The 23210-nt window shown below is 49.3% G+C and overlaps 5 protein-coding genes and 1 non-coding gene across 6 annotated transcripts; 4 read left to right on the forward strand and 2 right to left on the reverse strand.

Moving 5' to 3' along the window:
• Window positions 1–129: 129 nt before the first annotated feature.
• VC83_07058 (uncharacterized protein) lies at window positions 130–2736 on the reverse strand. The gene is made up of 4 exons (XM_024470638.1): window positions 2233–2736; window positions 1945–2163; window positions 1852–1887; window positions 130–1799 (listed from the first exon to the last, which is right to left on the reverse strand). The coding sequence occupies exons 1-4, from the start codon at window positions 2476–2478 to the stop codon at window positions 306–308; spliced, it is 1995 nt and encodes a 664-aa protein (XP_024322155.1). The 5' UTR covers window positions 2479–2736; the 3' UTR covers window positions 130–305.
• Window positions 2737–2773: 37 nt separating this feature from the next.
• On the reverse strand, window positions 2774–2845 carry VC83_07059 (the record flags this gene model as incomplete). Its single annotated transcript has 1 exon — window positions 2774–2845. It is a non-coding gene; the product is annotated as a tRNA-Gly (tRNA).
• Window positions 2846–3165: 320 nt separating this feature from the next.
• VC83_07060 (uncharacterized protein) lies at window positions 3166–5673 on the forward strand. Its single transcript, XM_024470639.1, has 5 exons — window positions 3166–3591; window positions 3650–3901; window positions 3951–4057; window positions 4108–4427; window positions 4476–5673. The coding sequence occupies exons 1-5, from the start codon at window positions 3256–3258 to the stop codon at window positions 5654–5656; spliced, it is 2196 nt and encodes a 731-aa protein (XP_024322026.1). The 5' UTR covers window positions 3166–3255; the 3' UTR covers window positions 5657–5673.
• A 1751-nt stretch (window positions 5674–7424) lies between these two features.
• VC83_07061 (uncharacterized protein) lies at window positions 7425–8915 on the forward strand (the record flags this gene model as incomplete). Its single annotated transcript, XM_024470640.1, has 6 exons — window positions 7425–7593; window positions 7992–8040; window positions 8090–8229; window positions 8313–8410; window positions 8462–8601; window positions 8813–8915. 6 exons carry the CDS (start codon window positions 7425–7427, stop codon window positions 8913–8915), a joined length of 699 nt encoding a protein of 232 aa, XP_024322027.1.
• Window positions 8916–11003: 2088 nt separating this feature from the next.
• On the forward strand, window positions 11004–11702 carry VC83_07062 (uncharacterized protein; the record flags this gene model as incomplete). The annotated part of the gene is made up of 2 exons (XM_024470641.1): window positions 11004–11382; window positions 11656–11702. The coding sequence occupies 2 exons, from the start codon at window positions 11004–11006 to the stop codon at window positions 11700–11702; spliced, it is 426 nt and encodes a 141-aa protein (XP_024322024.1).
• A 1273-nt stretch (window positions 11703–12975) lies between these two features.
• Window positions 12976–13338, forward strand: VC83_07063 (uncharacterized protein; the record flags this gene model as incomplete). The annotated part of the gene is made up of 1 exon (XM_024470642.1): window positions 12976–13338. One exon carries the CDS (start codon window positions 12976–12978, stop codon window positions 13336–13338), a length of 363 nt encoding a protein of 120 aa, XP_024322025.1.
• Window positions 13339–23210: the final 9872 nt, after the last annotated feature.

A 23210-nucleotide genomic window follows, 5' to 3' on the forward strand; every position in this document is an offset into this window, starting at 1 on the left:
GCGAGGTTGATATATAGGAGGTGGGTGTGACGTCATGGAGGGGCAGGAGAGGTGGCGAGGGGGACAGGTACAACAGGGTAGCTTGCAAGGCAGGTATGGGAGAGAGGTGGAAGGACTTGGAATGAGGTACTTACTATATGTGCTGGGGAGATGTGACTGCATGGATTATAATAGCGTATTGGGACATGGAGTCTCATAATGGAGCATTGTGGTTCAGGATCCCGAGGGCTATGGGAACTGTTTCTGAAATGGTTCTGTATGTACTTTATAAATGGGAATATGCACTTCGCTGCTATGTACAACCTTTACAATCCTTTCCCTGCATCTCGAAGCTTGATACCCTCAGTCTTCAACTCAAACTTCTTGATCTTCCCCGACGGCGTCTTGGGATAGTTCTTCGTCCAGAAGATATACTTCGGGACCAAATGCCCCGACAACTTCCCTCTCACCCAATCCCTCAACTCCTGCTTCGTAACCACAGGACCCTCACCCTCCCCCCCACCCTCCCCATCCCCCTCATCCACCCTAACCCCCCCATGCACAACCACAAACGCCGCAACACACTCCCCATACTTCTCATCCGGAATCCCCACCACACTCGCCTCACTCACCTGCGGATGCGCAAACAACACATTCTCCACCTCCAGAGGATGAATATTTTCGCCGCCGCGGATAATCAAATCCTTAATCCGCCCCGTGATATGCACATACCCATCAGCATCCATCTGCGCCTCGTCACCCGTATACATCCACACGGCCTCGCGACCCTGCTCATCCGTCTCCGTCTTGCGCACCTCGGCTGTTCGCGCCTTGTCGCCCCAGTACCCGCTCATGACGTTGTAGCCGGCGATGGCGAGCTCGCCGCGCTCGCCGATGGGGACTACGCGGCCGGGGTCGGTCACCGAGACGACCTTGGCGTGCACGTGGGGGAGGAGACGACCTACGCTGTCGAGGCGCTTCTGTAGCGGGTCATCGGGCGTCGTCATGCATGATACGGGTGCTGTCTCAGTCATGCCGTAGCAGATGGTCAGGCCGGTGAGGTTGAGGCGGTCATGCAACCTGCCCATCAGGACGGAGGGGACGGAGGAGCCGGCAGCGATACCGGTGCGTAGGTGCTCGAAGCCTTTGTCTTCGATGGTGCCGTTGGAGAGGAGCTCGAGCTCGGCGGTGAACATGGTGGCGACGCCGTAGAGGGCTGTGGCGCGCTCTTCTTGGACGGCGATGAGGGTGGCGGAGGGCGAGAAGGCTTCGCTGGGGAAGACGATCGAGGAGCCGTGTGTGGCGGAGGCCATGTAGCCGAGGATGGAGCCGAAGCAGTGGTAGAGGGGGGGTGGGGAGACGATGATGTCGGCTGGGGTGAGGCCCATGCGCATGCCGATGAAGTAGCCGTTGTTGAGGATGGCGGTGTGGCTTAGGCAGGCGGCTTTGGGGAGGGCGGTGGTGCCGGATGTGAATTGGATGTTGATGATGTCGTCTCGGTGGAGAGGAGAGTCTGGGGTTATCGCTTGGGGTGTTTGCGAGTATAGGAGGTCGTTGAAGGAGGTTGTCGATTTGAAATCTGAGACATCAAGGCGCCCGGCCGAGTTGTCGACGAGAATGACTTTCTGAAGGGATGGAACGGAGGCAGACTCGATAGATCCAGAAGTTAGATCTGGGGAAATCTGCTTGAGTAGCGATATATTTTCTCGAGGAGGTTTGAAATGGAGGTTGGTCTCGGTCCCGATTATGAGATGTGTTGCTGAGAGATGTGATAGGGCAGAGATAACTTGAGGTGAGTTGAATGCTGGGTTCAGCGGAACCTGCATAGTTAGCAAATGCAGTTCGCCAAGACCCTTCTTCTGCTGTACTTACCAGAATGGCACCGAGCTTGAACAAGGCATATGTTGTCTGGGAACTTTCCGTCAGCACCTCCATCCCGACCAGCTATGCATCGGCTTGTCATACCACAGCGAACTCGATGTTGTTTCCCAAGCTCACAGCCACTCTCATGCCCTTCTTTACACCCTGTGCCTGCAGCCCTGCTGCGACAGAGCTACTCCTCTGGTCTAGCTCCTCATACGTGAGTCGCGTGTGTTGGGCGCGCGAGATCACCGCGTTTTGGTCGCCATGCTTCGAGACGATAGACGCGAAATGCTGGGGGACTGTTTGGTCGAGCAGCGGTGGCTATGAGGCATGAAGTCAGTATATGCTGAGAATTAATTCCACGAGGGCAACAGAATGGTAAGGTTCTACCTCTGTTGGTCCCTGAGCATACGACAAAGTGAGAAGTCCCCGACTTTGGACTCCACAAAGCACAGGCGCACAGGCCCGCGGGCTATTGAATCGAAATACCGGCCGAATCATGTTGTAACTTTCTTCTTCATTACCACAATCGTAGAGAGGAGTTGAGAGGAGGAGGGAGGAGAGATAGCAGCAGCTCAAGTAAGCATCCAGGCCCAGCTTCGATTCCCATCCGAGGTAGGAGCTGTTGAGGAGCATAGGATCCTCAGCTACTACCCCACAACTCCACGCTACAAACGTGGGATGGCGCTGGTTCTGGGTTATGGCACACGGGTACCGTCGCCCAGAAACGGGAAGCAGTTGTACCGCTACCCGAGCCAGGTTTAGCTTACCTAAGCAGACTGAATCGACAAACACAGATTGCAGGATCGAAGCGCCATCAAAATTGCAAAATATATCTACCTACTTCACTTAATCTTTAATAGCAATCTTTAGCCAGGTACAACAAAAAAATAGCAAAATGATGATACTCCTAATTGGAGTATCCGAAACTTTGCATCAGCCGTGAATCGAACACGGGGCCCATCGATGGCAACGATGGATTTTACCACTAAACCACTGATGCCGGATTCTTGTTATCCAATTACCGTATTCCGTTCTATGTTAGCGGGCCCGGCTGCTTTGAGCACCACAACTTTCGGTTTTCGCGACTACGCATTCCTATCTCTGCAGCATCCAACACAACATTCCGTTTCTGGGTTCTAGATCCTGGACTGTTGGGCGTCCCCAGTGGGTTTTCCGATTCTAGGATTCAACTTTCCATGTGCACAACGCCGTGGACATCATGTCGGCGCATGGCCCATCCCCAATTTGGTGTCCACACACACCTGCTCCTTCTCTTCCCTTCATTCCCCCTTCTTCCCTTTCGTCTTCCTGTCATTTTCCTTTGCATCTTACCTCTCATATTTCCTTTGTTCTTGAGCATTTTCTTGGTTATTTTGCTCTTTACGTCGATCTTTGAAGAGAACAGTGGTTATGAAGCTCTCAAAGGATGAACTACTGGCAGATATCGAGCAGCAGGGATCAACGAAGAAACGTCCACCAAAAGTTGCCCCTCCAACAAAGAGAGGATACAAGTCTATCCTCTCGCTATGGCAGGACTTTGCATTGCGTATTGACCAGCCAGCGCTGGTCCCAAGCGCAGGTTACATGAAGAGCTTCTTCAAGATGTTAGCAATCGAGCATAAAGGGATGCTAGGCCCACGCCTGTCCCTCAACACCTTATGCCCATACGTTACACGCCTCGCGACAGCGTACAAGCATGAACACGATATTGAGATTCCACAGAGGGTAGTGGGGGAAGTGAAAGATGTAAAATGATACTTGTTGATGTCCTTATATAGTACCAAAGAAGCTAATATAAGGATAGTGGATTAAGACAGACTTGAAAGATTTGCTCGCGCTTAGTAGCAAGGCCCGCCCGAAGCCAATGGCAGACTCGCAAGATCTCGAAGTGCTCATTCGTTACTTGTGGGTAGAGGACAAGCACAGTTTCCGAAACCAGCTCGACCGCGTTAAGTTGCACTTCTTTCTTCTATGCCTTGCATACACTGTATCTCGGCCAGGGGCAGTCGTCGTATCAGATTCATATCGAAACAGCAATGAGGCTATGAAATATAGAGTTAGTATATATCTAGCCTTTACTTCATACGTTTGCTAACTCGTTTGAGGATTTGAAATTCCACCTCACTCGGGATGTCGAAGGCGGTCCACCTCAGATGAGCCTCACAGTTACCTTCAAACTTATGAAGGGGGACAGAGACGAGGAGGATGAATTGTGAGTATCTATAGACAATAGGCTATCTTAACGGAGCTGACATAGCTTAGTGTTACAATAACGCTCTGGGAGGACCGGGCCTATCCACACCTATGCCCAATTATGCCTTTCCTTACCTTAGCATACGAACACGACGCATTTGATATTAAGCCAGAAGAGCTTTTTTGCGCTACGTTAGATCGTAGCGTTGTTGAAGTCCCTCTCAAAGATGAGGTCTTAGATATGCCCCTTTTTCGAGCAGCAGACGGGACGGCTGCATGGACATACGCTGCTTCTTACCGCGCCTTGACAGCGCTTGCATACCGTGCAGGATACAGATGCCAAGTAACTTCATACGCTATTAGGCGCGGAGCTGCCAATATTCTAGAAAGTATGTAATTTGACAGCGAGGCCGGAACTTGCGCTAACCTTGTCGCAGAGTCTGCTACATGGGCAGAAACAGGCATCTTGATGGGTCATAAGAATGCCAAGGTGTTACAAGCACGCTATGTCAACAAACATGTCGGTGTTGACTTACAAAGCCTGTTCCATAAAAGAACTGCAAAGACTGATCGTCTACGGCCGTTGCGCAGCTTAGCTGCTGAACACTTCCCAGGCGCACCATGCGACCTCCGCGGTACGGACCTGCATCAGAAGCTCAGGAAACACCCTAAATACATTGAGCGTCGCCAGGAATGGCAGGACCTTAAGCAGAGCGCGGCAAGCGCAGCCCTTGTTAAAGCTGCGAAAACAAAGATGAATGTGGAATTAGCACGTCTTAGAAGAGTTGAGACAAAGAAGCTCAGAGAGGATTGGATCAAAACTGATGGATTACGTTATCTCAGAATGCAACGGCAAGACAACGCAGCCCAGGAGCTCTCCAAAGAATTGAACGACTACACGCTACCGCCATGGCGCGCCACCGTGACTGAGATGCTGTTTGAGGCATCAGATCAATCACAAGAAGGGAGGCTTGTATTATTGCGCAACCTTCGGGACCTGTCTAAAGTCAAATGTGGGCCTGCTAGAACCAAGATGCTATATCCGTGTCCCTATATTGATTGTGCGCACCATGAGAAGCCCTTTGACACCAAGGATGCTCTAAGTCGCCACTCTCGCCATCACGGATGTCGCCACTCTCGCCATCACGGATGTCGCTATATTGATTGTGTTTACTATGAGAAGCCCTTTTCGACCACGGCCGCTCTAACCCGCCATTCTCGACATCACCGCCAAATGGAGTATATGTCCCAACAGATGAATGAAGTGACTTTTACACGCAGGGCGACTCTCCACTGCGGCCAAGGCAACACTAACACAGAACATTCCTGTCCTCATCGCAGTTGTCCGCGCTACGTGTTGCCCTTTGCATTCAAAAGAGATCTTCAGCGCCATTGCGACCGAATTCATAATACATCGGAATACCTCTGCCTGCATCAGCATTGTATTCGCAGCAGAAAACCTTTTACGAACGAAATCTCTCTTGTTCGCCATCTGCATGAAGTTCACTCACAAGTATTTCTTCTAGATGCTCAGAGACAGCCGCCGAAGCCACATTCTGGCTTCACGAGTGAAGCTGGGCCTCACAGGGTCTTACAAATAGTATTGCAGGCCAAATAGATATTATAGATTAGTTGATAGATTTAATTGTTACTGTTCTATATACTGTACTCTATGCCGAAACCCTTATTGCGGCTGCTTCACTTGATACGTGCTAAATGATAATTCTGCTCGGCTGGGATACCCACCCAATACCCACCCAACTTTGTTGGATATTCCCGACGCTCAGGTACCACTGCTAGGAGTGATTATGGCGAACGGTTTAGTTTTATACTATTGTCTATTATCGGGGCTGGACACACATTGGACACTACTTGGCAGGACCACTAGTACAGAGCGGACAGTACGATTGTACTGACAAGAAACAGAATATGGGGAATGGGCAGGACCACTAGTAATGGGTCACTACCACTACAGATTGGACAGTAAGTTTCTACTGCTGGACGACAAGAAACAGAATATGGGCTGAATGTGGCTGGAAAACAAGAAACAGAATATGGGGGGGACCCGCCACTAGGCTGCGCACTGGGTACTCACGAGTCGAGTAGTAGAATTTTTACTCACCCAGCTGAGTTACTCACTCATGTCCCGAGTATTGTTGAATGAGGATTACTCACTTGCTGAGTACCTAGTATGGGTCTTGGCAACTCAGTTATATCACGTGTTTGATTAGCCATTACTTATGTTAAAAACGGGGTGCGACTTCATTGATCAAGACGCCATAACTCCAACTCCATTCCCATATTGTTGATGTCCTATTCCACACTATAACCTTTGGCCTTTAGGTACCAGGTTACCAGATGGTTGCCAGAACTCATCTGACCTTCATTCCTGGGTGAGAGACATTTCCATCGATTAAGCCCACAGCTTAAACATCATATCCTGCAAACGCCGAACCAATATCATACCCTTTGCCTGAATTGTCACTCTCTTCGCATGAATAGCGAGGAGGTTTGTCACTATAACTGTTAGTATGTCCCTGTCACTATGTTTAAACATCATACTCTCAAATTCTTGAATGAGGAAGCATTCAGCAGCTTCCTAAAGAGCTAGGATAGCAGATTGCTGGAAGCGAAGATTGGACTTGAAGTCTTCTGTGATTTCCCTAACAAGACGCTGGAATGGGAGCTAGTATCAAGTTGCTGTCTTCTGATATCGCGGAGAGCCTTGGTGCCTATATGTTTATTAGAGAGTTCTGGTAATCCTCTGGTAATCCTCTGGTAATCCTCTTACTAGACTTTGTGCAGCGCGTGGCCTTCTGAGCATGATTGTTGCTAGCTTGAGATGAGCAAACTGGAGCTTTTCTTGCTGTGCCCACAGCCTTTTCCTGTCCCTTTCCGCCAAGCCCAGAGCCAGCCCGTAATCCAAGTGGCATCCTTGGTGCTATGCTGCCAGTTGATCTCCTAGCAGTTTGCTTGGTACGAGTCATTTGCTAATATCAAGGTGAGTTAGTAAAGTAAACACAAGATAAAGAAGTAGATCAAAAGATATGTGTACTTACAGTGAGTTTGTAGAAAGAATATTGCAGAAGAAGAGTATAGTAAAGAGGTAGAGGTTGAAAGGTATGTGTTTTATATGAAGGTGCGCATTGTGGTGTTGTTTTTGGAGCAGTAATTCTTTGTAGGTGAATATTCCTTCACAAATATTTTTGTTTGCAACTTTAAAATAACCACGACCTTAGAACCACCTTCCTTGGTTACTCTCCGATCTACACATTCTTCTTCCCTTTTGAGCCTTTACCTCTTCTCTAGGACTTCAACTAAGTTTATTATCTTGATTCTATAGCCAGAACTTCTGGAGATCTCTGCTAATCACGTGTTTAGTTAGTATGGCGAAACTCAAGGCACATGAAGAACTCTCCACTAATGCGAATACTATCAAAGCTCGCAACTGCGTCTCCAACCTTACTGAAGATGAGAAGGCTGTTCACTTAGCACTCAAGGCTGACCATGCTGATCTGAGCTACTACTTAAAGAAGTTATATAAGTCTGCAAAGTGTAAGGATGCCTCCTTACCTAGATACTCGAAGAACCCGCCTCAGAGCTGTTACGGTCACCACAAGCATGAAATCCGACTCGGTGTGGTTTCGGACCAGTAGAGGAGGACATAGCGAGTTACACTATAGTGGGGGACGGTAAGGGTGTAGGGTTCAGGGTCGATGCGGACCTGTTGCGGTGGAAGGTTCAGGGCTAGGGTTGGGATAACCGAGTTGGGCCCGTTTCGGGTACTTAAGGAAACAAACTTAACGGGGTTCCCCCTTCATCTTTTTTGTATCCTTCGTAGTAGACCTATAGGATAGCATCCTTTTAGCCTCCAACTCGCACTCTCATATGCTATTACTGTGAGCTGGGTGCCCTGTGTCATTACACAAAGTATATCGCTGCCTCTACTGAAGACAAGACACGTCTACAGAATGAATTGAAGGTTGAGCGTATTTGTGTTCGGTAAGTTCCTTCTGGTAATCTCTGGTAGCCTCAATCTAACTATAAACAGGACTGAGAAGGGTACCCATGCATCTTGCATTGCGAATCAGAAAGTCAAGAATATTAGCGCCTCTTCTTCTCCACAAGCCCCACCATCTACTCCGCCCAAACAACTTCTGTCTGAGCTTGCTGCATTTGAGGGTATCTCAAGTATTCCAATCGATGACAATCATAACAGCGAATGGGAGGATACTGAGGTTGAAGACGATTTGGAGTTGGAGCTTATGTTACAGCGCGAGATATTTTAAATGACGAGGCTGTTCTACCAGATGAGCTTTCCGATGAAGAGATCACTAGCACCCAGGCTCTCTTAACTCAAGCGCACATTGATGTATGCTACCTCATAATCTGGTAATCTTCTGGTGATACTAATAGTTGATAGGCCCATGAAGAGTCCAATTTCCGCAAGTGGCAACATTTCTGGGATAGCTGTATCCACTCATATACGAGAAAGGCTGGAAAGCTGAGAAAGAAGCCTGAGCGTCTCTTTGAGTATATGCCGTGGATTGATGTAGAGGAAGGGTACGTCTCTGATCATCCTAGCAATCTTCTGGCAATACTAATTGTTTATTATAGCACTTTTCACGAGGTTATCCCACCACATAAATATTTCTGTTTGTACGAGCAGGCAGTTTGGAAAGTGGGCCTAATTACCAGGACCTGTGCAGTGGTACCCAAAGTCTTACAATCTTGTCGACAATGGATGGTTGCAAATATCCACTCATAGTTCTAGCTTCAAAGAGGCGTTCTTACTTGTCTACTCTAAGAAGTTTGATAAGGAAAAGTGGGCTAAGGTATCAGCTGCACAGGATATGTTGTTCCTGGAGCTAGAGTAGAGGAGAACTTGAGTTGCTAAAGTTATAGCGCTGGAGTACCTTTCGCGTTGGAAAACCAGGTATTTAAGTACTTCATCGTAGCCAGACTTCTGGTAACCTTCTGATAATCGAGCAATTTGCCAAATGCCATCTCAATACTCAGAGTTGTTTGATTCTGACAGTATTCTCAGACTCTTTTCCGTCTTCTCAACGACTATCCTCATTAAATTAAGTCTGTAAGGACACAGGGCACCCAGCTCATAGTAATAGCATATGAGAGTGCGAGTCAGAGGCTAAACGGATGCTATCCTATAGGTCTACTACGAAGGATACAAAAAAGATGAAGAGAGGAACCCCCGTTGGGTCAATCTCCTTAAGTACCCGAAACGGGTCCGACTCAGCTAACCTGCCTTAACTCTTATCATGTGACCGTAACCTGCCCGACTCAGATCCTTTCCATCACTGAGGGACAGGCATCCTTACAAAGTCCCTGCAGGCCTTGAATATATTGGCAAGTTAAACCAATTCGTCAAATGGACTAAGGATACACACGATATATTCATTGAGTGGTGGAAGCTATCACGATGGTATGAACAACACTCAGATCATACTACAAAACTCCTTATGAAGATTGCATGGGATTCAACCAACTGGAGTTCTCAATACTGGAGAAGTTATCACCAAGGAGCAGACCGGCTTTCTGGAGAACCATGTGTTATTTGTACTTATTGTTCGAAGGCCCTTACGCATCCTGCAATCAAGTCTGCTGGCCCAAAGTCTATGGCAACACATCTTGCATCAGACATTTGCAAAAAGAAGTCACAGATGGGAAGGATAGTCTCTATCAAATGCGAATCAATCAAATGCAACCTCAACAAGTAAGGATTACCAGATTATTACCAGAATTATGTAGGTTAATACCTATAATAAGATCATATTCTCACACAAGAGACATTTTATGAACAAGTTCTATACACAGTTATCTTGACTCATAGCTCGTTCCGCTCAGTCGAGGATCCTCATCAAGACCCTATAAATACTTTAGGTATTAGTAGGTCTGGCCGGCCTCATCAAGCAAGGTGGAGGGATGTTCTTAAGCATATATAATAGATAATAGCGTTCTAATAATCTTCTGATAATCATGGTACTTAGATAGAGGAATATACATGATTCGTTCTCACAGCTTACTAGAGATGGCGAGAGTGATGCTAATAGATGTAATACTTTAACTTAACCATAAAACAGTATTAATCGTATGAGGGACTGTTCACATGATGCATAAATCTTACACGTGATAGCCGAGTACTCACCGGGTTTTTACAGAGTAACTGAGTATTGACCTCACTCACCGAGTCGAGTAAAAGGTTCAGCTACTCACCCAGCTGAGTAACCCACTGAGCGAGTGAGCCGAGTATTGAGCGAGTAGTGCGCAGCCTACCCGCCACTACAGATTGGACAGTAAGTTTCTACTGCTGGACGACAAGAAACAGAATATGGGCTGGATGTGGCTGGAAAACAAGAAACAGAATACAGAATATGGGGGGGACCCGCCACTACAGATTGGACAGTAAGTTTCTACTGCTGGACGACAAGAAACAGAATATGGGCTGAATGTGGCTGGAAAACAAGAAACAGAATATGGGGGGGGACCCGCCACTACAGATTGGACAGTAAGTTTCTACTGCTGGACGACAAGAAACAGAATATGGGCTGGATGTGGCTGGAAAACAAGAAACAGAATACAGAATATGGGGGGGGACCCGCCACTACAGATTGGACAGTAAGTTTCTACTGCTGGAAGACAAGAAACAGAATATGGACTGGGATTCCTTCATAGGCAGTCCCAGTGAGAGTGGGCAGGGGTGGGGCTCGTTGGTCAGAGTTTCCAAACAAAGACAAGTGGGCTGGCACCGCTTTTGGCGGGGGTGTAGAGGTGGCCACCCCACCAGATGTGAGTACCGCTTCTCCTTTCTCCCTCTGCATCAACGATTGTTCATTGAAAGAGCTTGATGATGGATTCCAGCAGTACATCTGTTGTGGTGGTAGAGACCCATGTGGTGAACCATTGACCTTCATTACTCTCACTTGCCTTTACTAAAGTAATCAAGCATGGCTACTGCGAAGTTTTCCAGTTCTTTCTTTCGTGAAGCTAAAGCTGAAATTGAATCGCTAGATCTTCACCATGAGATTGTCGATGGATTGGTGAGGGTGCTACGACTGGAGAAAGAGCACTTCGATCATCAGACGAGCTACTCAGATGGTGAAATCTACCTCAAGATTGTGGAAGCCATCACCTTCGGATTGGACAAGAATGTTCAACTTTGGAAAGCACGCCTGTCCTCTGGCAAAGTAACTAGCCTTGAGAGTCTTCTACGCCATGAAGAAATATCAGGCGCTTTTAACGAGCTTCGTGATTTCCCAGGCTTGTGGAAAGGGCTTGAGTTGGGGAACATTGAGAAGCTCCTTGCTCTTCGCATGGACGAGGCAAGTAGGTCCTATTAACCCCTCTATTGACTACAAGCTAACTTAAGTGAAGGAAATAATCCACTATCTCCGACATATCAAGTCTGTATGGGATAAAATAACTCAAGGGAAAGATGCCCTCAAAAGAGCCGTATGCCCTGAGACTGTTGACTTTCTCTACCTACGCGCCCCTGCAGCAAGCGCGGCTGATCGAACATCTATCGTCCAAGAAATGCGGCTTAATCCTAGAGATGTACCCTTCACTAGTTCCTTCGTTGCTCTGATCTCCTCATGGTAGTGGACGAGAAGCTGCCGCAGGCGTTCGATCTCTGCCTTGAGAAGTAACGATGGAGTGGATCCCCGCGAAGGAGGAAGAGGCTTGTCGAGCATCGGTAATGGCGTTGCTAGTTGCAATGAAGTTGGTATATCGTTTGTAATATGGCCTCCATATACTTTAAACATGTTTGCGGCCTCTCGGGAGTGCGGGAGATATCCCAGCTTTATAGGGATTGTTATTTATCAGAGGTTCCAGTGACAGGGTGGAGCTCATTGGCCAGAGTTTCCAAATAAGGGCAAGTGGCGCTTTAAGCACATTTAATCGCTGATCCCCCATAAAAATACGGGGGATCAGCGAGTAAACGTGGATGCAGAGGCGCCACCCCAACGCTTCACGAATGCACGGGAATGCCAAGCTTGGGACGCGCCAAGAATCCAAGCTTGGGACATGCACAGATGATACTCAAATCGTCGACTGAAGGTTATCACACAAGCCCCTCTCTCTGCAGCAGGCTTGAATATCGCTGTTCGTCTAACTGAAGCCTGTATTCTCTTTTCCACGTTTGCTCGCTGAGCCCCGCAACTATAGCTCTTAAAGTGCCACTTGCCCTTATTTGGAAACTCTGGCCAACGACCTCCACCCCTGGCCACTGTGCCCTATGAAGCCATATTACAAACAAACGATAACAACCTCATTGCCACTAGCAAGGGCATTACTGATGCTCGACAAGCCTCTTCCTCTTTCGCGGAGATCTGACCCGTATCCTGTTTCTTGTCTTGCAGCACTGCAAAGACAGTACTGCACTCTTTAGTGGCGGTCCTGAACCCCGTATCCTGTTTCTTGTCTTGCAGTACTGCAAAGACAGTACTGCACTCTTTAGTGGCGGTCCTGAACCCCGTATCCTGTTTCTTGTCTTGCAGTACTGCAAAGACAGTACTGCACTCTTTAGTGGCGGTCCTGAACCCCGTATCCTGTGTCTTGTCTTGCAGCACTGCAAAGAGTGTCGTGGCGCCTCTGCATCCACGTTTACTCGCTGATCCCCCGCAACCACCACAGCGCTTAAAGCGCCACTTGCTCTTATCTGGAAACTCTGGCTAACGAGCTCCACCCCTGTCACTAGAAGCCCTGGCCAGCCTCCATCCGATCTGTGGACTTCAACCTCCGGAGCATGTTTTCCGTCTTGCTCTCCAGTCCTCGTTATGCCTCTTGTTATAAATAACAATCGCTATAAAGCTGGGATATCTCCCGCACTCCCCTGAGGTCGCAAATATGTTTAAAGTCAGTGGAAGCTATATTACAAACGATATACCAACTTCATTGCCACTAACAACGCCATTACCGATGCTCGACAAGCCTCTTCCTCCTTCGCGGGGATCCACTCCATCGTTACTTCTCAAGGCAGAGATCGAACACCTGCGGCAGCTTCTCGTCCACTACCATGAGGAGATCAGAGCAACGAAGGAACTAGTGAAGGGTACATCTCAAGGGCTGGAACAGGCGGAGCTGTCATTCTTCAAGATGAAAGAAGAGGAGATGCGGATTCAGGGAGAGTGCGATGCATCTATGGCGACAGATACCCGCATAGCTAGAGGCATCTGGAGAGGATGTACATGCCCGTCACACCAGGCTATCTACAACGGCTGGCCAACACACAACGCTGACCTAACAATCGCTCAATGTATGAGAACATGCATGTACTGCTGAAGTGTTTTTAAAGGAGCAGCCGCGCTACGCACACACATAAAGAGAGTAAAGTATGCTCGAAAAAACCTAGGCGTATACCGGGAGACACGGGGAAAATACAGCTCGACCACTCCAGCCTGGACCTTTATCCCAATCCAACGATCAGTTTCTGAACTAATTCGCCCAGTAACTGCCCGAACGACTCTGTCCAATCCAGCAAAAACAGTGCCAATGCTGTAGCAAGTTTATGGTAGAACGCCAGGAGCTACAAACGTCCAGAATGTCAATTAAATCGGACATACCCCTGAGGTGACTGCTATCTATCAGCTGCGTACCTTCTAGTTGGTATTAAGCAGCGATTACAATAAATAGCTGTATCTGCACTCATAGATACTTCAAATATTACATCCTCAGTTAACAACTTCAACTCACTTGACATCTGGATGGAGTCGTGGAAGGCGTTATTGTAGGTGAGCTCCGCAAAGTGAAGGAGCTCCACCCAATTGTCCTGGTGCTGGTTACAGTGGATCCGTAGGTAAGCCTCAATATTCTGGTTCTGCCTTTCAGTCTGGCCGTCGGATTGAGGGTGGAAGGCTGTAGACAGGTTACGCCGTACTTTGAGGTGGAAACAGAAAGCCGACCAGAAGTGGCACGTGAACACGCTGCCCCTGTCCGTTATGATCTCGGCCGGTATTCCAAAGTCCTTAACCCAGTACGCAAGGAAAAGGCGCGACAGCTCTGGGGCTGTAATGGCCTTTCTACACGGTATATACTTGGATACCTTGGTGTAGCGGTCTACTATAACCAGAATTGAGTCTGAGGCCTTGGCTTGGCCTGTCTCTATGCTTGGGGGTAGGTCTGTGATGAAGTCCATACTTATGGATTCAAAAGGCTTTGAGGGCATCTTCAATGCCTGCATTTCGCCATATGGCCTGTGCTGTATGGGCTTGATACGTTGGCAACGATCGCAGCCCCGTACGTACTCTCTGGTCTCCTGGTCTAAGCCAGGCCAGTAGTATTTGCGTCGGATCAACTCTTGGGTCTTCTTGTACCCAAAGTGTCCAGCTAAGGGGTCGTCATGGCAAATCTTGAAGATTTCCATACGTACTGCCTGATTAGGAGGCACGTAGGCCGCTCCCTTGAAGCGTAGGATGCCTGTATCGTCTACTCTCCAGCCTGAAGAGCCCTTCGCTCACACCGACCCCACGTCCTTGGCCCTGTAAACAGCGAGCTCGTCAGCCGCCTGAAGGGTTTTGATCAAGTCCGCCAAGGGTTCAGTCGTGGCACTATAGGCGCTCTCTCCCTGAGCCATAGCTTCTACCATGACTCGAGGGACAACGAGACCTGGACTCTTGGTGTCCTTATTCCGGTCTTCGCCCAATGTGACGCCAACTTCTTGTAGGTCAGCCACTACCCGCCTGATCTGCGGGGCTTCTCCTGCCTGTATGGCTTTCTGGAGCTTGCTCTGAAGGGTAGGCAACATAACGTTCTGGCTACCCTTCTCTTCCTCGTAGTCTGGTCTTCTCGACGGCCTGTCTGCGGGATTCGTCTTTCCAGCCCGATAGGATATGTGGAAATCGTAGGCTGACAACACCTGCACCCACCGCGCTTGCCTCCTTGTGAGGGCGGTGGTTTCCATGAAATATTTCAGGTTGTTGTGGTCCGTCAGGACCTCAACTGGGTGTTGGCTACCCTCTAGGTAATGCCTCCACTGTTCGAAGGATCTCACGATCGCCAGGAGCTCCTGGTCGTGGACCTCGTAGTTCAATTCGGCCGGTTCCAGCTTCTTGCTGTAGAACGCGACTGGGTGCCATACGCCCTTTCCTTCGAGCTGGTCTACAAACTGGGACAGGTTTCCAGCAAGGCCAAAGCCAGAGGAGTCCGTCTCCAGCCTGATTCTGCGGCTTGGATCAAAGTGGACCAGCGTTGGGGCTGTAGTGAAGGCTTCCTTCAAGCGGTCGAATGCGCCCTGCTGTTCTATGCCCCAGACAAAGGGTCCTGTTGGCTTTCCTGCCTTGGCCCCCTTCATGAGGCCAGTCAATGGGGCCACAACAGAGGATTATTGCTCAATAAAGCGCCGGTAGAAGTTGGCGAAGCCGAGGAATACCTGGACCTCTCGGTGGGTCCTTGGTATAGGCCACTCAGCTATCGCAGCAACCCGGTCGCTCTCCATGGCAACCCCTTCTGTTGTGACGATATACCCAAGGAAGCTTACCTTACTTGGTATTGAACTCGCACTTCGAGAGCTTCACGTATAGGTTCGCCTCACGTAGGCGTCCTAACACCTCCCGTACATGGTTGGTGTGATCCTCCTCCCTCTGAGAGTAAATAAGGATATCGTCTAGGTATACGACACATATAATGTCCTTCGAGAGTCTCGTTCATATAGGCTTGGAACGTGGCAGGCGCGTTGGCCAAGCCAAAAGGCATCACTTTGTACTCAAAGTGTCCGTAGCGAGTACGGAAGGCAGTCTTCCACTCGTCGCCTGGGCGAATACGGATCCTATGGTAGGCATTGTCATACTGACATTCGTTGCACTCAGTTTGCTATCAAACTCAAGAGCAAACTTGGAAATCTCCTCCTCAAACCTACAAGTCACTATACATATTTTGGCTTATCACACCAACAACAAGAGCAATACTACTCAACGATTGCTACAACCATCTATGATTCATTACACGTCATCGCTCCTTAGTTACTGGGCCGATATTACCACATAGCATATCTCTACAACCCTCTATGATTCATTACATGACATCACTCATACTACCACATGATATATCTCTACCAACTAGAGGCCTAGGAGCATGAACGATAGCTCTAAAAGCTCCTACGAACCTCTATGATTCATTACATGTCATCGCTCTTTAGTTACCCACAAGATTGGTTAAGTTATGACATAATTTGTCTATGACATAATTTGTCTATAGGGGTACTCTGACCTTGGACCTCCTTTTACTTCCTATAGGCTACGAACCTAAGAGATGGTTCTATGGGATTCTCTTACGTCGACTACAGTTACCAAGCCTGGTAAGTCATGGAAAGTCTTGGAAAATGAAAGAACTACACTCCTTTAGCATAAATAGGATTGCCCTTTCCTTAAGAAAGGGCAAGCAGACAATACAGTAAATCGACTATCACATACTTCCACGTCTTTTCCAAGCTTCCAAGCATTCATCTTGTTACTCCTTGTTTCTGAAAAGTCAGTGAGGTGTTAACCTCTGACTTACCCCTGAGTTCCCAGACTCAACATTTGTTGCAACTTGTCTGAACCACTTCACTACATCACACACCTGATTGCTGCGTTGTGGAATAGTCTAAGTGTTACGGCTATAGTAACATGATGTCATGGTTACAGGGCCAGGGCCTAGTAACGTGACGTGTGAGTCACATAACGTGACGTGTGAGTCACAGTGGGAAGCGGGGTAGGCTGCCATGTGACGGGGCTAATGGATAGTTGCAGAAACTAGTGGATATTGGATAGTTGAGCTATCCACGAACTATCCTGAATATCTAGCTATCCGCCAACTATCCAGATTACCCATGAGGCACGACGCCACTATATAAGTAGATAGTATTTCCTTAGATAGGAGCTTCGTGCTCAACTCAATACAGTATTTGTTATATACTAGTAACGTGTTACTTGAAGCCTTTGTGTCTAATCCCCTGCCTCCTCTGATAAGTAAACCTTTACGCAAGAGAACCTCTGTGTCTTCTATCATTTAGAAGTCAGCGTTACACTAAGCTACGACCCTTTGGCTCTTTTTCCTAAGACAGTGTGTTGTCTTAGTAAATTCATCCCTTCCTTGGGTGGCTAGATTCTCACATCTGGTGCACCCACCATTACAGGCATTCCGGATGTCGAGCTTGGTGAAGCTCCTCGCTCCCTGGAGTCTATCTAGGGTCTCCGTGATCAACGGCAATGGGTGTCTATTCTTCACTGTAATGTTATTCAGACCCCTGTAGTCTACGCAAAGGCGTAGGCTGCCGTCCTTCTTCTGGACAAACAGAATAGGCGCGCCTGCTGGGCTCACGCTCCGTTGGATCCAGCCCTTTGTCTCGCTCGATTCTGAGGTCAGGGCCAGGACAAAGGTGGCGTCACCTTCGTCTAGGCCCTCTATATCCGCAACTACTGCCTTCGCTATATCGAAGGGGTGGCGCCAGATCTGGGTCCGCCAATCAATCTGGGGGTTGACCTGTACAATCCAGTCCATTCCAAGGATAATATCCACCCCTGGGGTGTCCATGGAAAGGAGTGTCTGGTTGATGGTCGACTCCCTTCGAAAGTGGTCCTGGGCCCTAACTTTTGTGGTTGCTGTCCCGTATATGACGACTTCTTTGCCATCGACAGCCTTCACTCGGGGTGGGCCTTTATCTCGGCACTCGAGGCCTACGTACTTCGCAAAAAGAGGGTGGATCGTTGATGCGTCCGACCCTGAATCGAGGAGGGCCTTGGCCTTGTGCCAGGTCGGCCCTACCTGTAGCTCCACGTCGATTTCCATCCTTTTTCTAGGCGTAAGTCGTGGAGCTCCAGCTGGGAGTCACTCCTTCTTCTGGATATCCAGTTTCCTCACCCCAAGGCCTGTATATTGGCCCTGGCTACGGCATTCCTTCGCGAAATGGCCTGCCTTGCCACAGTTGTAGCAGCTCCCGCTTGGAGCTGGCCTTGGGTCCCTGCTCTGGGTAGGTGTCTGCCCTCTTGTTGTAGGCTGGTCTAGATTCTGGCGTCTGTTTCAGGGAAGGGTTCTCTCTCCTGGGGTGGTGGACCGAGATCCCCGGTTGCTGCTGAAACTGCCCCTTCAGTTCAGGAAGTTGCCCTGAGGGGAGCTTCTTCCCTCCTTAGGCTTGTCTGAGGTAGGAGCCTTCTCTGTGACCCAACGGTTGGTCATTTCCAGCATCGCTAGGATATTGACGACAGCCTCCCTGTGGGTGGAGGAACGCTCGGCGTACCCTCCCTCAAGGAGCCGCTGCCTCATATCTGGGTGGATCTTCGTCAGGAGGTGGGTGGTCCTTTGGGACTCAGTATATGGTTCCATTTCCCGTTCCAATTCCTCAAGGTACGTGACGAACTTACGGATACCCTGTCCCTTGTGCTGGTGGGCACCGTTATACTTAAGGGCCGCAATACGCTGTCGGTTGGCTGGGTCAACGTGGAGGTCGCGGAGGAACTCCTCGAACCCAGCGATATCCAAGGGGTCTGCGAAGCCCTCATCCTGGGAGGCACAGCGGTTGTCCCATTCCTTCATAGGGTCGCCCTCGAGGTATTGGGCTGCGAAGGCCACCTTGGATTGTTCGGTCGGAAACATCCTAGGCTGGTACCGGAAACAGGCGTCGATTGAGGCCATGAATTCGTTGAGCTCCCTAGCCGACTCGCCCTTGTAGACCTTGGGGTCCTTGACCCTTCCGAAGGGTCTGTGGGCTGGCGTCGTCTCTGTCGACAGAGTAGAGGCTGTTTCCTGGGCTTCCTCGTCTGGAGGATTCTCCCACTGTTCCTCGCTGTCCTGGTGTCGCCTCTTCCGGCTTTCCTCTCGTATCCGGGCCTGCCTTTCCGCGAAGAGCCTCACTTCTTTGGGGTAGGCGCTATAGTCTTCGCCGTGCGACTGTCGGAATACTTGGAGGTGTTACGACGGAACAAGAAGGCTGGCCAACTACAGGACAGGAAGGAGGGAGGTCGCATGAGACCGGCCCTGGTGCCTGGAGGGGCAGCGGGGAATAGTAGTTCCGAAAGTATCACGTGACGGACTCGCAGGATGATGAGAAGAGTCCTAAGAGTCCAGGACTCCGAGGACTCGAGTGAGTTCCCAGGAGTCCACTAGGCACGTGACGGACTCGCAGGATGATGAGAAGAGTCCTAAGAGTCCAGGACTCCAAGGACTCGAGTGAGTTCCCAAGAGTCCACTAGGCACGACGCCACTATATAAGTAGATAGTATTCCCTTAGATAGGAGCTTCGTGCTCAACTCAATACAGTATTTGTTATATACTAGTAACGTGTTACTTGAAGCCTTTGTGTCTGATCCCCTGCCTCCTCTGATAAGTAAACCTTTACGCAAGAGAACCTCTGTGTCTTCTATCGTTTAGAAGTCAGCGTTACACTTTGAGCACCACTTCTACGAGGTACCGGCTTACACACAAAGCAACATGTCTGTCGTCAGTTCGAAGGGGAAAACCCCCACCACGCCAACTTCGTCTCAGAGGTCTAAGCCTGAGAATGAAGAGATGCCCGACGCACCCACCGTCAATGAACTCAAGGAAACTCTACGCGTCAAGTTGCCCGACACTTACTCCGGCAACCGAAAGGAACTTGAGGTGTTTTTGCTACAGGTCGAACTGTACCAGCACTTCAATGACGAGAAGTTTCCCACCCAGGAGAGCTATGCCCTGTGGACTGCGTCCTACCTTAGGGGGGAAGCCCTGCGATGGATCGAACCATTCCTCAAGGACTATTTCAAATATGAAAGTACCAATGGAAGCATGACAACTACGCAGACTATGTTTGGCAGCTGGAATGGATTCTGTAAGGAAATCCGACGCATGTTCGGAGACATCGATGAGATTAAGACCGCAGAAGACCATCTGTTTGCACTTAAGCAGACTGGCAGCACCCTCACATACTCCACAGAATTCCAGAGATACGGCAATCAGACAGGATGGGACGCCAGCGCACTCATCAGCCACTACCGACGTGGGCTGAAGAGCCATATACGTATGGAACTTGCCCGTTTGGAACAACAACCAACGGACATGGTAGCGCTAATCGAACATACGGTCCGAATCGACAATCGACTATACGAATTCCAGAAGGAACGTCGGACCTATGACAAGCCCAAGAAAAGTTACCCCTACCGGGGAAACGAGGGCAGACGACGGGATCAACACCCGCGAGACAACCGTTGGTCGGACCCAATGGAACTTGATGCCACGTTCAAACCTGGACGACCCCGTGACCCTAAGAAAGACAGACAATTCAAGGAACGACTCTGTTTTAACTGCGACAAGCCAGGCCACATGGCCCGAGACTGCAGACAGCCAAAGAAAGGGAACGGCGGACGCAAAGTCGGCAAGCAACTTAACGCCACCTGGACAGGACAGTTGAACGCAACGTTTGTGAGCAAACAGGACTGGGGAATAAACGGCGAAAGCACCCCAGAAGACGAGAGCTCAGACGAAGGGTCGGAGGCGGAATCGTTCACCGTCTCGGAACAGGAGACCTTCAATGAACTCGCACCTACGGAACCAATGAGTCCACGGTGCAAGAGCGTAGTAAGACGCATGGCAAAACACGCCCACGCGAAGATTAGGGCCGAACGAGACAAGCCCAGCGGCCAGAGGAGAATCCCCATGCTTAAGGGCATCTACGGGAACCTGTTACAGGAACTTCCGTTAAAATGCAAGGTGGACGACTGCAAGAATGACCTCTGGAGATACTACGACCAACTAACGAATACCCGCAGGCTGCTTGGCACGTCCCAAGACGTAGCTAAGTTGGAAGCCCAAGAAGCGGAAGAACTGGAGAAGGATGTCGAGCATATGGCTAAACTGAAGTATATGAAAAGCGTCAAACTTTACTACCAGGACCGCAGGAGAGCCCTGAAGAAGTATGACGAGAAAGCCAGAGATATGCTCCGACGGGAAAATGCGAGACCCACTCCACGCATCGAAAGGAGAGCCATGGAGCAACTAGACACGTTCTCCACGCCTCCGAGGGAAGATAGTGCATGGGTGAGAGGACAGTGGGAACTATCAACGACAGACGCAACAGAGACTGATCATCCCTGGCACGCGTATGTCTACTGGGAGTATTGCAGCGAAGATGACTGCAAGCTCCACTGGAAAAAGAAACACCAGAATCAGTTGTTTCCCCGATCCTCGCCCAGGATACACTTCAGAGACGCAGAGCAAGTTCACGCCCTCAGGTGAAGCCAGTCTGAAGGGGACTTGCCTATCAAAAGCGAACAGGTATACGAGAAATACCCACATCTGCTAGATGAAGCAGAAGAGCGAGGGAAACGATCTCCCCAAGGACCACCATTGGAAACGGATGAATACTATCCTTCCTCGGACGAGTCAAAAAACTAGGAGTCCTCGACGGTAGGCCACCGGCGAGCGACACGAAGAGGCCTAGTACAGACCAGCTATGCGCCACGACGGGCAGCATGCAACTATATGTGGTCACTAAGATACAACAGCGACACCTCCGAGCAATGATTGACTCAGGAGCGACGGGCAACTTTATGACAAAGAAAGTAGCAGACACGCAAGGTTTCAAGACGCAATTGAAAACCGAACCATACCCGTTAATGGTCGTAGATGGAGAGCCCATCTCGACTAATGAAGGAATGGTGACCCACGAAACGGTCCCATTGGAAATGGTCATGCTACACGGGCACAAGGAAACGATTCAGTTTGACATCGTGCACATGGACAACCATGCGTGCATCCTTGGTATGCCATGGCTCAAGAAACACAACCCCCAGATCGACTGGTGGAACGAGAAAGTTGTGATGAGCCAGTGCGCATGTGAACAACGGACGGACACGCGACAACGGGAGAAACCCTCCCAGGGCCGGAAGGAGTTATGTGCAACCTCCGAGCTCGATGACCTAGCCCAGGCATCCTCACCGACGAGTATACCGGTGGAGTACAAGGAATACGAGCAATTATTCCAGGAAGGCCCTAAGAATGAGGCGCTTCCTAAGCACCAACCATGGGATCACGAGATACCTTTGGAGAAAGACAAGAGTCCACCGTTCGGACCAATATATCAGCTATCGGAAAAGGAGCTGAAGGTACTTAAGGAGTACATTGATGATAACCTAGCAAAAGGATTCATCAAACCATCCACATCACCCGCAGGAAGTCCGGTGCTTTTCGTACCAAAGAAAGACGGCTCCCTACGGTTATGTGTGGACTATCGAGCATTGAACAACATCACAATCAAGGACAGGTATGCCCTGCCGTTAATCAACGAACTACACGATAGATTTCAAGGAGCAAAGATCTTCAGTAAGCTAGATCTGCGAGGAGCATACAACCTGATCCGAATCAAGGCTGGGGAAGAGTGGAAAACAGCATTCCGCACCCGCTATGGCCTATTCGAGTATCAAGTCATGCCCTTTGGGCTAACAAATGCACCCGCATCTATGCAACGACTGATGAATGATGCTTTGCACGAATACTTAGACATCTTTACCATTGTCTACCTAGACGATGTCCTGGTGTATTCAGCAACCAAGGAGGAGCATGTCAAGCATGTCAAACTCGTCCTGAAGAAACTAAAGGAGTACAGCTTACTCCTCAAACCAGAGAAGTGCGAGTTCCATAAAAACCAAGTCGAATTCTTGGGTTACATTATTGGAACGCACGGCATCAAGATGGACCAAGCAAAAGTAACGGCAGTGTTGGAATGGCCAACACCGACCACGGTCAAGGAAGTGCAAGCCTTCCTAGGCTTCGCCAACTTCTACCGAAGATTCATCTCGGGATATTCCAAGGTAGCTCAACCACTCACGGAGCTTACCAGAAAGGATCTCGAATTCAAATGGACGGACAAGGCAGAGGCTGCTTTCCAGGAACTTAAGACGAAGTTCACGGAAGCACTTATCCTTGCTACATTTGACCCTGCAAAGAAGATCATCCTCGAAACGGACTCTTCTGACTTCGCAATTGGAGCATGTCTGAATCAACCAGACGAGAACGGTAAGTTCAAACCAATCGCGTACTACTCTAGGAAACTGTCACCCGCGGAACTCAATTACGACATCCACGACAAGGAGCTACTGGCTATTGTCGTTGCCTTTGAGCAGTGGCGAGTATATCTTGAGGGATCCACCTACCCTGTGCAGGTATGGACGGATCACAAGAACCTCATATACTTCACCACAACCAAGGTT

This window comes from Pseudogymnoascus destructans (assembly GCF_001641265.1).
Source record: "Pseudogymnoascus destructans isolate 20631-21 unplaced genomic scaffold scaffold_17, whole genome shotgun sequence".
Taxonomy (NCBI): domain Eukaryota; kingdom Fungi; phylum Ascomycota; class Leotiomycetes; order Thelebolales; family Thelebolaceae; genus Pseudogymnoascus; species Pseudogymnoascus destructans.